Below are 14,152 nucleotides of genomic sequence, written 5' to 3'. Positions count from 1 at the left end.
AATTGCTCAGTATGTCTATGCCAATTATACATTCCGGAACTGGGGAAATAACTACAGGATGGGTCCGGGGGCCCACTGGACCCACTGTGAGACGGACCTGAGCTAAAACTCCATTGATCACCTGGCCTCCATAAGCCCCCACTCTGACTGGTGGTCCAGAGTGACGTTTTGGGTCCCCTGGAATTAATGTCACTTCTGAACCAGTGTCTAATAATCCCCGAAATATCTGATCATTTCCTTTTCCCCAATGCACAGTTACCCTGGTAAAAGGCCATCGGTCTCCTTGGGGAAGACTTAGAGGAAGGTCAACAGTATAAATTTGTGGCAGTGTAACAGGTTTCTTCCCCATAGGGACCTGGCCTCCCCTTCATTCAAGGGGCTCAGGGTCTGTAAACTGTTTCAAGTCTGGAAATTGATTAAGGGGCCGTGACTCTGTGTTTTTGTAATTCAGGTTAGACTTCTGTTCCCTTGACCTAGAACTCTTTTGTTTATACAGCTCCAACAAGAATTTAGTAGACTGCCCTTCTATTGTATTTCTAGGCACCCCATGATTTACTAGCCAATGCCACAAATCTCTGCGTGTCATATAATTTTGATGCCTCCTTTGAGTTTGTTGTCTATTATAATACCCGTGTCTACCCTGTCTTTGGTGATTAAGTGCTGCCACCTGGCTTCTGCCAACTCGGGATCCTGTCATCCCCATTGTGTTTAAGGATTCCAGCTCAGTGACAGCAGTTCCTACAGTAATATCTGACCTACAGAGAAGTGCAACCACGGAGCTCTTGAGGGATGATGGTGCTAGTCTCACAAACTTATTTCTCACTGTTCTGGTAAAAGGTGCATCCTCTGGACATTCCTGGGGTGTAAGAGCAGGCTTTGCATGATAAATCCACTCTAACATCCCAATCTCTCTAAGCCTCTGGATCCCCTCATCTACATTATACCAGGGCAGTTCTGGCATTTCAACCTCAGGTAATGTTGGCCACCTTTTGATCCATGTTTCAACCAACCACCCAAACAAGCTGTTAACACCTTTTCTAACTGCTCTAGCTATAACATTGAATGCAGAATCTCTGCTTAGTGGGCCCATATCAATAAATTCAGCCTGATCCAGCCTTATATTCCTCCCTCCATTATCCCACACTCTTAAAATCCATTGCCACACATATTCCCCTGATTTCTGTCTATATAAATTGGAAAACTCACACAATTCTTTTGGAGTATAACGTACCTCCTCATGTGTGATACTTTGTACCTCACCTTTAGGGGCCTGTTGGGACTTTAGTCTAGTTATAGGTCTAGAAGAAATGAGGGGTGGTGGGGGTGGGTCATGAAAAGAATTAGAAATATCTTCCAAGCCATTTGCTACAGGGCTTTCATTTGCAGGTTCATCTGGTGAAACAGGATTAATAACTCTAGGGCTAATCCCTTCAGGAGGAGGTTGGGTGGCTAATTCCTCAAGGCAGGCTGGAGGTGGGGCGGCTATGTCCTCAGGGCAGACTATTACAGGGTTATCTAAAGAAGGCTCAGCATGGTCTAGGGTTTCAACCTCACCCCCAACATCATTATCAATCCATATGTCACCATCCCATTTTTCAGGGTCCCACTCCTTTCCAATCAATGCCCTCACTTTAACGGCAGACACCATGCAAGACTGAGATTTCAGTTTACGTTGTAAAGTTGCTACTCTAACAATAAGATTCTGAGTCTGATTTTCAGAGATCTCAAGTCTACGGCTACAGGAAATAAAATTTTCCTTCAGGATACTCATAGAAACCTCTACATCTTTCAGACGGCACTTAAGCTTCTTGTTTGAAGCCTTAAGCCCATCCCTTTCACCCTTTAATGTAGACAGTGTATCTAACAACAACCAACCAACATCTCTATAACTTATTTCTACAAAACTCTGTAAAGGTGTCAAAAACATTATCCCCCAGAGTCTGACTTCGTACAAGCGAAGCATTAGGAGAATCGAATGATGATATTTTGACTATCTCCTTTGCCAACTCAGTCCATGGATTGGGAGTGTCATTCTGATTACGGGAATCAGAGTCCTTAGTGTCTCTGAGCCCAGTCAGAGTAGAAAACCATTCATAAAAACCCATTTTCAAGATTCCGTTCCTTAAGAACCACTCCTGGTACCAAGATGTATTAGTTAGGGTTCTCTAGAGAAACAGAACCAACAGGGAACAGTTGCAAATATAAAATTTATGAAAGTGTCTCACGTGACCGTAGGAATGCAGAGTCCAAAATCCACAGGGCAGGCTGCAAAGCCGATGACTCCAATGGATGGCCTGGATGAACTCCACAGGAGAGGCTCACCAGCCAAAGCAGGAATGGGACCTGTCTCCTCTGAGTCCTCCTTAAAAGGTTTCCCATGATTGGATTTAGCATCACTAATTGCAGAAGACACTCCCCTTTGACTGATTACAAATGGAATCAGCTGTGGATGTAGCTGACGTGATCATGACCTAATCCTATGAAATGTCCTCATTGCAACAGACAGGCCAGCGCTTGCCCAATCAGATGAACAGGTACCACAACTTGGCCAAGTTGACACCTGTCCCTAACCATGACATATTACTTTGATGTATTGTATTGATTTTCTTTTGTTGAACTGTCCTTCCATTCATGAAATAAGTTCCACTTGGTCGTGGTGTTTAATTCTTTCAATATATGTCGGATTTGGTTTCCAGTATTTTGTTGATGATTTTCATCTGTTTTCATAAGGGATATTGGTCTGTAATTTTTTTTTCTTGTGTTGTTTATAATGGTAATGCTAGCCTCATAGAATGAATTAGGAAGTAATCTCCTCTTCTATTTTTTTTTGAAAAATTTGAGAAAAATTGATGTTAAACTTTCTTTAAATGTTTGGTAGACTTCAGGAGGGAACCATTGGTCCAGGGATTTCCTTTGTTGGGGGGTTTTTTGAATACTGACTCAACCTATTATAGGTCTGTTGAGATTTTTCTCCTTTCTTTCATCAGATTAGGTAATTTGTATGTTTCAAAGAATTTGCACATTTCATCTCGTTTATCTAATTTGTTGACATAGTTCCCACTTATAATCCTTTTTATTTCTGTAAGATCATTAGTCTTACATGACCACTTTCATTCCTGAGTTTAGTTATTTGTGTCCTCAGTCTGCTAAAGATTCGTCGATTTCATCAATTTTTTTAAAAAAACCAACTTTGGTTTTGTTGTTCTGGGGTTTTTTGCTGTTGTTTTCTATTTCATTTATCTCTGCTTTAATCATTACTGTTTCCTTTCTTCTGCTAACTTTGGGATCAATTTGCTCTTCTTGTTCTAGTTTGTTTAGGTGTGAAGTTAGGTTATTGATTTGTGATCTTTCTTCTTTTTTAAGGAGGCATTTAGAGCTATGAATTTCCCCTGAGCACTTCCTTCATTGTATCCTTTCAGTTTTGATGTGTTGTGTTTTTTTTTTTCTCATTTGTTTCTCATTTGATTTCTGCTTTGATTACTGGTTGTTTAATATTGTGTAGTTTAAATTTTCCAGTTTTCCAGTTAATTATTTTAGCCTTAATTCTGTTGTGTTCTAAAAAGATGCTTTATGTGATTCCAACATTTTTAACCTTATTAAGATTTGATTTTTGGTCTAACATATGGTCTTTCCTGGAAAATGTTACATGAGCACTTGAGAAGAATTCTTGTGTGTTTTGCTATTGCTGGGTTGAATGTTCAACTTATGTCCATTACATTGAATTGGTTAATAGTGTTGTTCAAGTCCTCTATTGATCTTCTGTTTAGATATTATTGAAAGTGGTATGTTGAACTCTCCAGCTATTGTGGTTTTTTCCCTTCATTTCTGTCAGTTTTTCTATCCTATATTTTGGGGCTCTGTTGTGAGGTACTTATATATTTTTAATCATCATATCTTCTTTCTGGATTGAACCTTTTATCCATATATAATATCCTTCTTTGTCTATTGTAATCTTTTTTGACTGAAAGCCTATTTTGTCTGACAATAATGTAGCCACTTCAGTTCTTTTTATCACTGTTTGCCTGGATATTTTTTCCACCCTTTTACTTTCAATCTATTTGTGTCTTTGTACCTAAAGTTAGTCTCTTGTAGATGGCTTATAGATGAGTCATGCTTTTTCACCTAGTTCCTATCTTTGCCTTTTAATATACAAATTAACATTGATATTAACATATTTGCAGTAATAACTGAGAAGGAAGAATTTACCTCTGCCATTTAGCTGTTTTCTGTATGTCTTGTAGTTTTTTTCCCTCAGTTAACTCCATTACTTTTTTTGTATTTAATTACTCTTTGTGTTACACCATTTTGATTCCCTTCTTTCCTTTTATCTGTATTTTTTTAGTCATTTGTTTAATATCTTCTTTGTAGCCACTTAAAATTAATATCTTACGCTAATAAAAACGTAGTTTGACTAGTACCAACCTAGCTTCAGTAGTTTACAAACTCTATTCTTATGTATTTTCATACCTCCTCCTTTTGGGTTACATCTTTCTGTAAAGGTTTTAAATGTTATTTGACACAATTGTCTGTTAAGTTGTATAGGAAGAAAAAGAAGTTACAAACTAAAGTACAAAAATATAGGATTTTATATTTATTGTTCTAGTTTGCTAGCTGCTGAAATGCAATATACCAGAAACAGAATGGCTTTTAAAAAGGGGAATTTAATGAGTTGCTAATTTACAGTTCTAAGGCTGAGAAAATGTCCCAATTAAACAAGTCTATAGAAATGTCCAATCTAAGCCATCCAGGCAAAGATACCTTGGTTCAAGAAGGCTGATGAAGTTCAGGATTTTTCTCTCAAGTGAAAGGGCACATGGCGAACACAGAGTTTCTCTCTCATCTGTAAAGGCACATGATGAGCACGGTCAGGGTTCCTCTCACATCTGAAAGGGCACATGTTGAACCCGTCATCATCTTCTAGCTTCTTCTCCTGGCTTCCTGTTTCATGAAGGTTCCCGGGAGGCATTTTCCTTCTTCATCTCCAAGGGTCGCTGGCTGGTGGACTCTGCTTCATGGTGCTATAGCATTCTGTGCTCTCTATCTGAATCTCTCTTTCTCCAAAATGTTTCTCTTTTATAGGACTTCAGAAAGTAATCAAGATCCACCCAAATGGGTGGAGACATGCTGTCACCTAATCCAGTTTAACAGCCTCTCTTGATTTGGTTACATCTCCAGGGAGATGATCTAATTACATACAGTATTGAATAGGGATTATTCTACCTTTACAAAATGGGATTTTGATTAAAACATGGCTTTTCTAGGGTCCATACATCCTTTCAAACCAGCGCCTCTATATAGTACCTTTACCACTGCTCTTTATTTCTTCATATGCTTCAAATTTTAGTCTAGGGTCCTTTTATTTCAGCCTGAAAAATTCCCTTCAGCATTTCTCGTGGGGCAGGTCTTCTGGTAATGGACTCTTTCAGTTTTTGTTTATCTGTAAATGTTTTAATTTCATCTTCATTTTTGAAAAGTAATTTTGCCAGATAAAGAATTCTTGATAGACAGTTTTTTTTTTCTTTAAGGACTTTAAATCTACCACCCCGCTGACTTCTGGTTTCCAATAAGAAATTTGCTATTAATCTTATTGGAGACCTCTTGTATATGACAGGTTTCTTTTCTCTTGGAGCTTTCAGAATCCTCACTTTGGATTTTGACAGTTTTGCTGTAATGTCTTGGGTGTAGATTCTGCTTGTAGTTCAGAGGGCTTCCTGGATGCATATATTCAAGTCTTTCAACAGATTGGGGGACGTTTTTGGCCATTATTTTTTCAAATTTTTTTTTTTTACCTCTTTCTCCTTTTTGTCCTCCTGGGACTCCAGTAATGCATATGTTGGCAATACACTTGATGGTATTTCAAAGGTCCCTCTAGAGGGCTCTGTTCATTTTCCTTCATTATTTTTACTTTTTCCTCCTCACACTGAATAATTTGAATTGTCCTGTCTTTAAGTTCACTGACTTTTTTTTTCTTCCTGTTCAAATCTGTTATTGAATCCATCTTGTGAGTTTTTTCATTTCAATTATTGTACTTTGTAGCTCCAAAATTGGTTTCTTTTTATAATTTCTGTGTCTTTATTTTGTTCAGGCAATGTTTTCTTAATTTCTTTTAGTTCTTCTTATATGTGTTCCTTTAGCTCATTGAATGTATTTGTCAGTTGATTTGAAGTCATTGACTAACAGTTCCAAGGTATGAGCTTCCTCAGGGATGGTTTCTAGCAAACTTTTTCCTCTTGCTGAAGCTGCTGGAATGCAGTATACCAGAAATGGGTTTGCTTTTACAATGGAGATTTATTGGTTTACACATTTATAGTTCTAAGACCATGAAAATGTCCCAGTTAAGGCATCAGCAGGACTGTATCTTCTCTGAAGAAAGGCCGTTGGCATCCAGTGTTTCTCTGTCACACGGGAAGGCACGTGACTGGTGTCTGCTGGTCCTTAGCACTCACGTTTCATTGCTTTTAGGTTCTGGCTCTTTTAGCTTCTGTGGGTCCTTGCTTAGCATCTCTGGCATGTTTCTCTCTTTCTAACCTCTCTTTGCGTGTTTCTTTTATTCTCTAACAAAGGACCCCAGTAAATGGATTAAGACCCAAATTAAATGGGCTGGGTCACATTTTAGTTGAACCAAAAGCTCCCACCCACAATAGGTCTGCACCCACAGGGATGGATTTAAAGAACATGGCCGTTTCTGGGGTACTTTATAGCTTCAAACCAGCACCCCTCTGTATGGGCCATACTTCCCTGTCTTCATGTGTTTTATTATTTTTTGTTGAGAACAGGACATTCTAGGTATTCTGTTGTTGTAACTCTGAAAATCTAGTTTTTCCACTCCTCTGGAATTTCTAGGTTTTGTAATTATTGTTATTGAGGTCTTGATCAATATGTGACTTTTCCAAAATGTGCCTCTTTAGTGCTACTTTTGCCTGTGAAGTGGGGATGTGGGAGGAGGGTTGGAACATTGGCCACCCTCAGAACCAGTCTCCCTGCAGTCTGAAGTAACTGGTCAAAATCAATGATCAGTGACCACATGTGGGTCCTGGATTTTGGAGCACTAGGTCTTTATAGCCCACCCTAGAACCAGCAAGTTGGACCATGAGCCCAGGCTCCAGTCTCTAATGCCTCCTGTTGTGGCTGGAGGTATCAGGTAGTAGCCATTGTAAGGACAATGAAATTCACTGATTTATTTACCAGCCTCTTTGTCTGACTCTTTCCTGGATGGTGGGTGGTGGATTCCAGAGTTTCAAAATAGTTGATTCAGATAGTTCCTGTCAGTTCGTAACTGTTTTGGTGGAGAAACTGATATGTGAGGCTTCCTATTCCTTCTTCCCAGAATCCTTCTCTAGCAGATGCTTTTAATCAATCTTTGTTTATTAAATGAATTATAAATGAATGAGTGAATGGATTATAAAATCCCAAAGTAAGCTTATTTTATGGGAGCAGACTCTGAAAAGAAGAGCCTATCCCATGAAATCTTGAGTATATGACATTATTAATGCCAGGATACAATCAGCATTTCCATATATCTTCATATAATATCTGATTTCACTTATGATATTAAGAAGGACTTGAATGATTTTTATTACAGATCTTTATGTAGGTACATATGTTTTTCCAGGAGATCTGAAAAAATAGTCAACTTTGTTGTACAATAGAATTTGTTTTGTTTTAGTGTTAATTGAAATATTTTTTACTCCTTTCTGTAGGGTATTTGTGAACCGAAGTTTAGCCATGGAAAAGATAAAGTGTTTTGGTTTTGATATGGATTACACACTTGCTGGTGAGTAGTATTTTCTGATTTCTTAAGAGCTGTAATTTTGGATATAACAGCAGGCAATTCAGTAAACACTTCTTGATTTAATCATATAAGAATTCTAGCGCTTTGGAGAATGGGATGGCAAGATAATTCAGCAACTGAAAGATATTATCTAAAGCAGATTACAAGTTAATGGTTTTAAAAAGTGACAATTTTTTTCCCCATGGTTATTAAGGCAAGCTCATTATATTTAAATAGTTAAATCTAATAAATATTTATTGAGAACCTGTGCCTTATATTTGTTACTGAGCATTGAGATATTCCCACAGAAAAATGAAGAAGAAAAAAAAGAACTCTCTTGTTTATTGAAAATGTCACTGAATCTTAGTCTATAAGGTAATTTCTTCTTTGTATGGGCTTTTTTTGGTAATCTTACATTCTTACATTATATTTTAATGATAACTCATTCTAGACAGTAATACACTTTGCTTATATTTTAGTACAGTCACACCTCAGAGATATTGCAATTTGGTTCTAGGCTACTGCAAAGAAAGTGAATTATCACAATAAAGCGAGTCACATGAATTTTTTTGGTTTCTCAATGCATTTAAAAGTTGTATTTATACTATACTGTAGTCTAATTGTGCAGTAGCATTATGTCTGAAAAATCAATGTACATACCTTAATTAAAATGTGACACAGACATAAAGTGAGCATATTCTATTTGAAAATTGGTGCTGATAGAGTTGTTTGATTCAGAGTTGCCACAAACTTTCAATTTGTAAAAACGCAGTATCTGCAAAGCACAATAAAATGAGTCATGCCTGTATAATAGTAATTACTTGTATTTATTAAGGCCTTATAATATTCGAGGCTCTGTTCTAAATGCTTTATACAGATTATCTCTTTTATATGCTCTTATTTTATAAATATAAAACACTGTGGGTCAGATACTGCTTTTAAGTACTTTGCCCAAGGATATAACTTAGGCAGGATTTAAACTAGCCATTCATGTATATATAAGTATGTAATAAGTTTAAATTATCATTTTGAATGATATCTCGTAATGAGATAATTACGAAATGAATGAGACCACCCCCTCCCCTCCACATTTTTTTTTAAAACAAATAACTAAGGACTTAAGCACTCAAAAGTGCAAAGTCCTTTGAAGTAGTCTCCTTAAGAGGTTGTATACTTTATTCCAACAATTCTGTGTTGGGTCAAGACATTATTACTCATCTTGGGGTAGTAGTATTGCCTTATTAACTTGATAGTCACACCTGATTTCCAAATTGTTATATTCACTAAGTACAGTTGTGAATAGCTTTTGGTTATTTAAGAAATAAACCACACCCTTGCAGTACTAAGATTTTTCACCAGAGAAATGTGCCACAAAATATAGAGACAAAATTAAAGAAGTGTTTTTTAAAGCTTTGAATATTTTGGATAAATATCACTGGAATGAGTGTAATAGCTTCACAGGATAAGTTCTTGAAAAGGGGCTATAGTCCTTCCAAAGCCCTCTCTGAGACATTGTCTTCTCTATGCTGTCCTGTACCTTGGTATATCACTCAGAGCAATTTACACTTTGATAGCAGCTTTTGTTCACCTTCCTATCTTCCCACTGCTAGTTCAAGGGCAAGTTTTCCCCACCCATATAATTTTTATTCTATGTGTAGCATAAACCTGACATATATATATAGTAGGTACCCAGTAGATATTTAATGAACAAGCAATTTAGGTGCAGAAATTACTTTTTATTTTTGAAATGATTTTAAACTACAGAAGAGTTACAAAAATAATACATAGTTTTCCTTTACTTTCTCCTAATGGTAACAGCTGTAAAAACTAAGGAACTAACATTAGTACCATACTCTTCATTGAAATATAGTCATGCTATCTATTTATTTTTATCATTTTTTTCACACTAATGTCCTTTTTTACACTCTAGGATCCAGTCTAGAATCTTCATTGCATTTAGTTGTCATATCTCCTTAGTTTCCACCAGTCTATGAAAATTCCTAATCATTGTCTTTCATAACCTTGAAACTGTGGAGGAAGACTGGTCAGATGTTTTGAGAAATATTCTACAGTTTGGGTTTGTCTGATGTTTTCTCCTGAATAGATTGAGGTATTCTGCATTTTGGGGAGGAATACCACAGCATTTATATGATCTTCTGAGAGCATGATATGCAGTGTTGATATGTCTAATTACTGGCTATGTTAATGTATCAACATTGTGAAATTATCCTGTTGCTCTTTAAGCTTTCAATTCTATCTTTTTTCTTCTTTTTTTTTTCTGAGTAGTCATCCATTGTATGTCATATTTTGTTTATCCTTTTACCTGTAATAGACATCTGAGTTGTTTCCAGTTTGGGGCTATTATGAATAATACTATGAAAATTAGTGTGCCAGACTTTTTGTGAACATATATTTTGCATTCTCTTGGTTAAATATATAGGAGTGGAATTGTTTGGTTGTATATTTACCTTATAAGAAATTGACAAATGTTTTTCAAAGTGATGATACCATTTTGGATTCCCTCACCAGCAATGCATGACAATTTCACTTGCTCCACTTCTTACCAACACTTGTTGATTGTCAGTCCTTTAAATTTTAGCCATTCTGGTAAATATGCAGTATCATCTCAGTGTGAATTTACTTTCTATTTTCCTGGTAGCTAGTGATGTTGAAAATGTTCATATGCTTAATGGCAGTTTGTATTTCTTTTTTGAGGTTCCTGTTCAGATGCCTGTTTTTTAGTTGGGTTGTTTGTCTTGTAGGAGTTTTTTATATATTCTGAATAATGGTGACTATATTGGCCATATATGTGTGTTTGCCTGATGACATTCTATCCAATTAATCTAGGCAAATGTCACATTGTCTTGATTTATTATTGTAGTTATGGTTATTAAAGTCAGATAGTATAAGTCTTTCAGCTTTACTCTTTTTCAGAATTGTTTTGGTATTCTAGGTTCTTTACATTTCTAGATAAATTTTAGAATCAGCTTATCAGTTTTTCAAAAAAGCCTGCTAAGATTTTGATTGTGATTGTATTGATCTCTAGATCAATTTATAGAGAATTGACATTTTAACTATCTTGAATCTTACAATCCATGAACATGGTATATTTTTCCATTTATTTGGTCTTCTTCAGTATCTCCTAGCGATCTTTTGTAATTTCCAATATGAAGTTTTACATGTATTTTGTTAAATTTATCTGTAAGTAGTTCACATTTTATGTGGCCATGAATGGTATTTTAAAATTTCATTTCATGTATGTGTACTTTTTGTTGCTAGCATTTAGAAATATAGCTCATTTTTGTATATTGACCTTGTATCCTGTGACTTACCAAATTTACTCAGTAGTTCTTTTACTCTTTTGGAGATTCCTTAGAATTTTGTGCATACATGAGCCAGTCATCTGTAAATTGTTTGCTTTTACTTTTCCCAGTCTTATGTACCTTTGTATATCAGTTAATTAATTTTTTGCCTTATTGCATTGACTAGAACCTTAGTACAATATTTAATAGAAGTGCTGAGAATGGAGTTCCTTGTCCTGTTCTTGATCTAAGGAATCAATATTCAGTCTTTTACTATGAAGTCTGATGCTAGTTGTAGGTTTTTTTGGTAGCTACTTTTCATCAGGTTGGGGAAATTCCTTTCTATTCTTAGTTGTCCAGAAATTTTATTCTTAATATGAATGGGTGCTATGTTTCATAAAATTTTTCTGCCTCTATTGAGATGATCATGGTTTTATAGTCTGTTAAAATGGTGAATTACATTGATTGAGACCTGCATGTGAAACCAACTTTGCATTCATGGGATAAATTCCACCTGGTCACATGTTATCCTATTTATATATTGGTGGATTGATTTGCTAATATTTTATTGAAGATTTTTGCATTATGTTCATGAGGGGTATTGGTCTTTAGTTTTCTTTTCTTGTAATGTTTTTAAAATTTTATTATCAGGGTAATGCTGGCCTCATACAATGCGTAGGGAACCATTCCCTTTTCCTATTTTCTGAAAGTTTATGTAGGATTGTTACTACTTTTTTCCTCAAATATTTGTACAGTAGTCCAGTAAAGCCATCTGGGCTGCAAGTTATCTTTATAGGAAGGTTTTATTTATTTTTAGTTTAGTTTAGTTTAATGTTTTTTTGGGTGCATGATCTGGGAATCAAACTTGAGAATCTGCATGAAAGGCAAACATTTTACCACTGAATTACCCATGCACCCGTTTTATTTTATTGTGAAAAATAATATATATATATACAAAAAAACAATAAATTTCAAATCACATCATAACAATTAATTATAGAACAGATTTCAGAGTTTGGTATGGGTTACAGTTTCACAATTTTAGATTTTTTCTTCTAGCTACTCTAAGATACTGGAGACTAATAGAAATATCAATATAATGATTCAGTGGTTATACTCATTTGTTAAATTCTATCTTTTCTGTTATAATTCTACATTCTCCTTTGATCTTTCTCCCAATCTTTAGGAGTATCTGGGCTATGCCCATTCTAATGTTTTCATGTTGGAAAAGGGTGTTGATAGTATGGGATGGAGGGATAGAGCTAGCTGATGTTCTGGAGACACTGGCCCCTCTACATTTCAGGACTTATTTGACCCAGGAAACCATCTGGGGAGTGTAGGTTTCTGGAACGTAATCACAGTGCAGGGAACCTTTGTTGAATCTCAGATAAAGCCCTTTAGGGTGGGCAGGAATGGTTTTGATTGGGGTTTGGTAAACCATGATAACTGGCAGTATCTCTGAAGCTTGTGTAAGAATAGCTTCCAGAGTAGCCTTTCGACTCTATTCAAACTCCCTTGGCTATTGATAACCTATTTGTTAGAATTCTTTTACCCCTTTTGATCAGGCAAGCCTTATTGATCCCATTGTGCCAGGCCAGACTTATCCCTAGGAGTCATATCCCACATTGCCAGGGAGATATTTACAGATGTCATGCCCCATGTAAGCGGGAGGGTAATGATTTTACTTGCAGAATTGAGCTTAGAGAGAGAGAGAGGCCAACAAAAGAAGACCTCTGGAAGTAACTGTTAGACATAACTATAGGTAGGCTTAGCTTCTCCGCTTCATAAATAAGCTTCACAAGGGCAAGCCTCAAGATTAAGGGCTTGGCCTATTGATTTGGATGTCCCTAATGTTTGAGACAGGAGTTTCCCTGGTGTGAAAGTTTAATAGTTCCATATTTTTCTCCCATCCCTCAAGGGGCTTTGCCAACACTTTCTAATGATTGACTCAGCATACTCTGGGATGTGTCTGGCATTACGTTAAGCTATACAGAGTCACTAGCCCTGATTCCCATTCTGGGCTCTCTGTTTTTGGATTGTTTAAATGATCTATCCAGATTGGTTGAGTTAGATTATGTGCTACAGAAAAATTAGGTTTTGGACAAAATAAACCTCTTTTCCTTTCACCTCATAGAATAGGTGAAGTTCTAAAATATAGACAATGTCCTCCTTACCCCTGTATTATGATTTACTTTAGTCCCAACCCGATTGGCTTCATTCTTATCTCTGATTGAAGCCTGAACTGTTTTTTCAATTTCTTTAACAGTTGTTGTATGTGGCAATGCTGACCTTCAGAACTGCAGAACTCCTAGTCTGAGCCCTAGGTGACACACAGGTATCCAAAGTTCCAGGGAAATACCAGGCTATATATATATGGCATAGACTCTCAAAATCTAGAAATAACAATTATAGCTCTGGACTAAATATGACTGCTATAAGAACTTACAATCTAGGCTCCAATTTTCTTATAAGTATTTTCTAAATGAGACTACACAGTAATTGCCTTTTTGTTTCTGACTTATTTTGCATCCCATACGTCCCACAGGTTCATTCACAACATTGCATGCCTCATAACTCTGTTCCTTTCTGTAGCAGCACAATATTTGATTATATGTGTACACCATATAATTCTACTTCTTAGTGTATCCTTCAGTCACCTCCATTATGGAAAGGTTTTAAATTATACTTTGAACCTTTAAAAACAGACATAGGGCTAGTCAGAGTTTCTTTTTCTCCTTGTATCAGTTTTTACAATTTGTGTCCATTTTAAAATTTATTGGCATGGAGTTTATAATAATCCCTTATCCTTTTGATGTCTGTAGGATCTGTAGTGATATCTTCTTTTTCACTCTTGATCATCACAATTTATTCCTTTTTTCTCTCTCCTTCATCAATCTAGCTAAAAGTTTATCATTTGTATTGTTTTCTTTTCAAAGAACCAGTTTTTGCTTTCATTGATTTTTCTCATGCATAACTTTTTAAAAATAGCCAAACTATCTTATATGATTTATTCTCATTATTTGTGGTGGTTATGTTCCATAAAGTCTCTGCTAACACTCAATTAGTGAATACTGAACCA

The 14,152-nt window shown here is 36.0% G+C and overlaps 1 protein-coding gene across 7 annotated transcripts in view; it reads left to right on the top strand.

The window, feature by feature from the left end:
• NT5C2 (5'-nucleotidase, cytosolic II) overlaps window positions 1–14,152 on the top strand; it is a 129,154-nt gene that overhangs the window by 71,043 nt on the left and 43,959 nt on the right. For all 7 annotated transcript variants that reach the window (XM_077125894.1, XM_077125898.1, XM_077125896.1 and 4 more), the window contains one exon: window positions 7,701–7,774. In XM_077125894.1, the coding sequence (XP_076982009.1) occupies window positions 7,701–7,774 (74 nt within the window). The remainder of the gene's footprint in view (window positions 1–7,700; window positions 7,775–14,152) is intronic.

This window comes from Tamandua tetradactyla, chromosome 13, assembly GCF_023851605.1.
Source record: "Tamandua tetradactyla isolate mTamTet1 chromosome 13, mTamTet1.pri, whole genome shotgun sequence".
NCBI lineage: Eukaryota > Metazoa > Chordata > Mammalia > Pilosa > Myrmecophagidae > Tamandua > Tamandua tetradactyla.
This window is presented reverse-complemented; position numbering and strand designations above follow the sequence as displayed.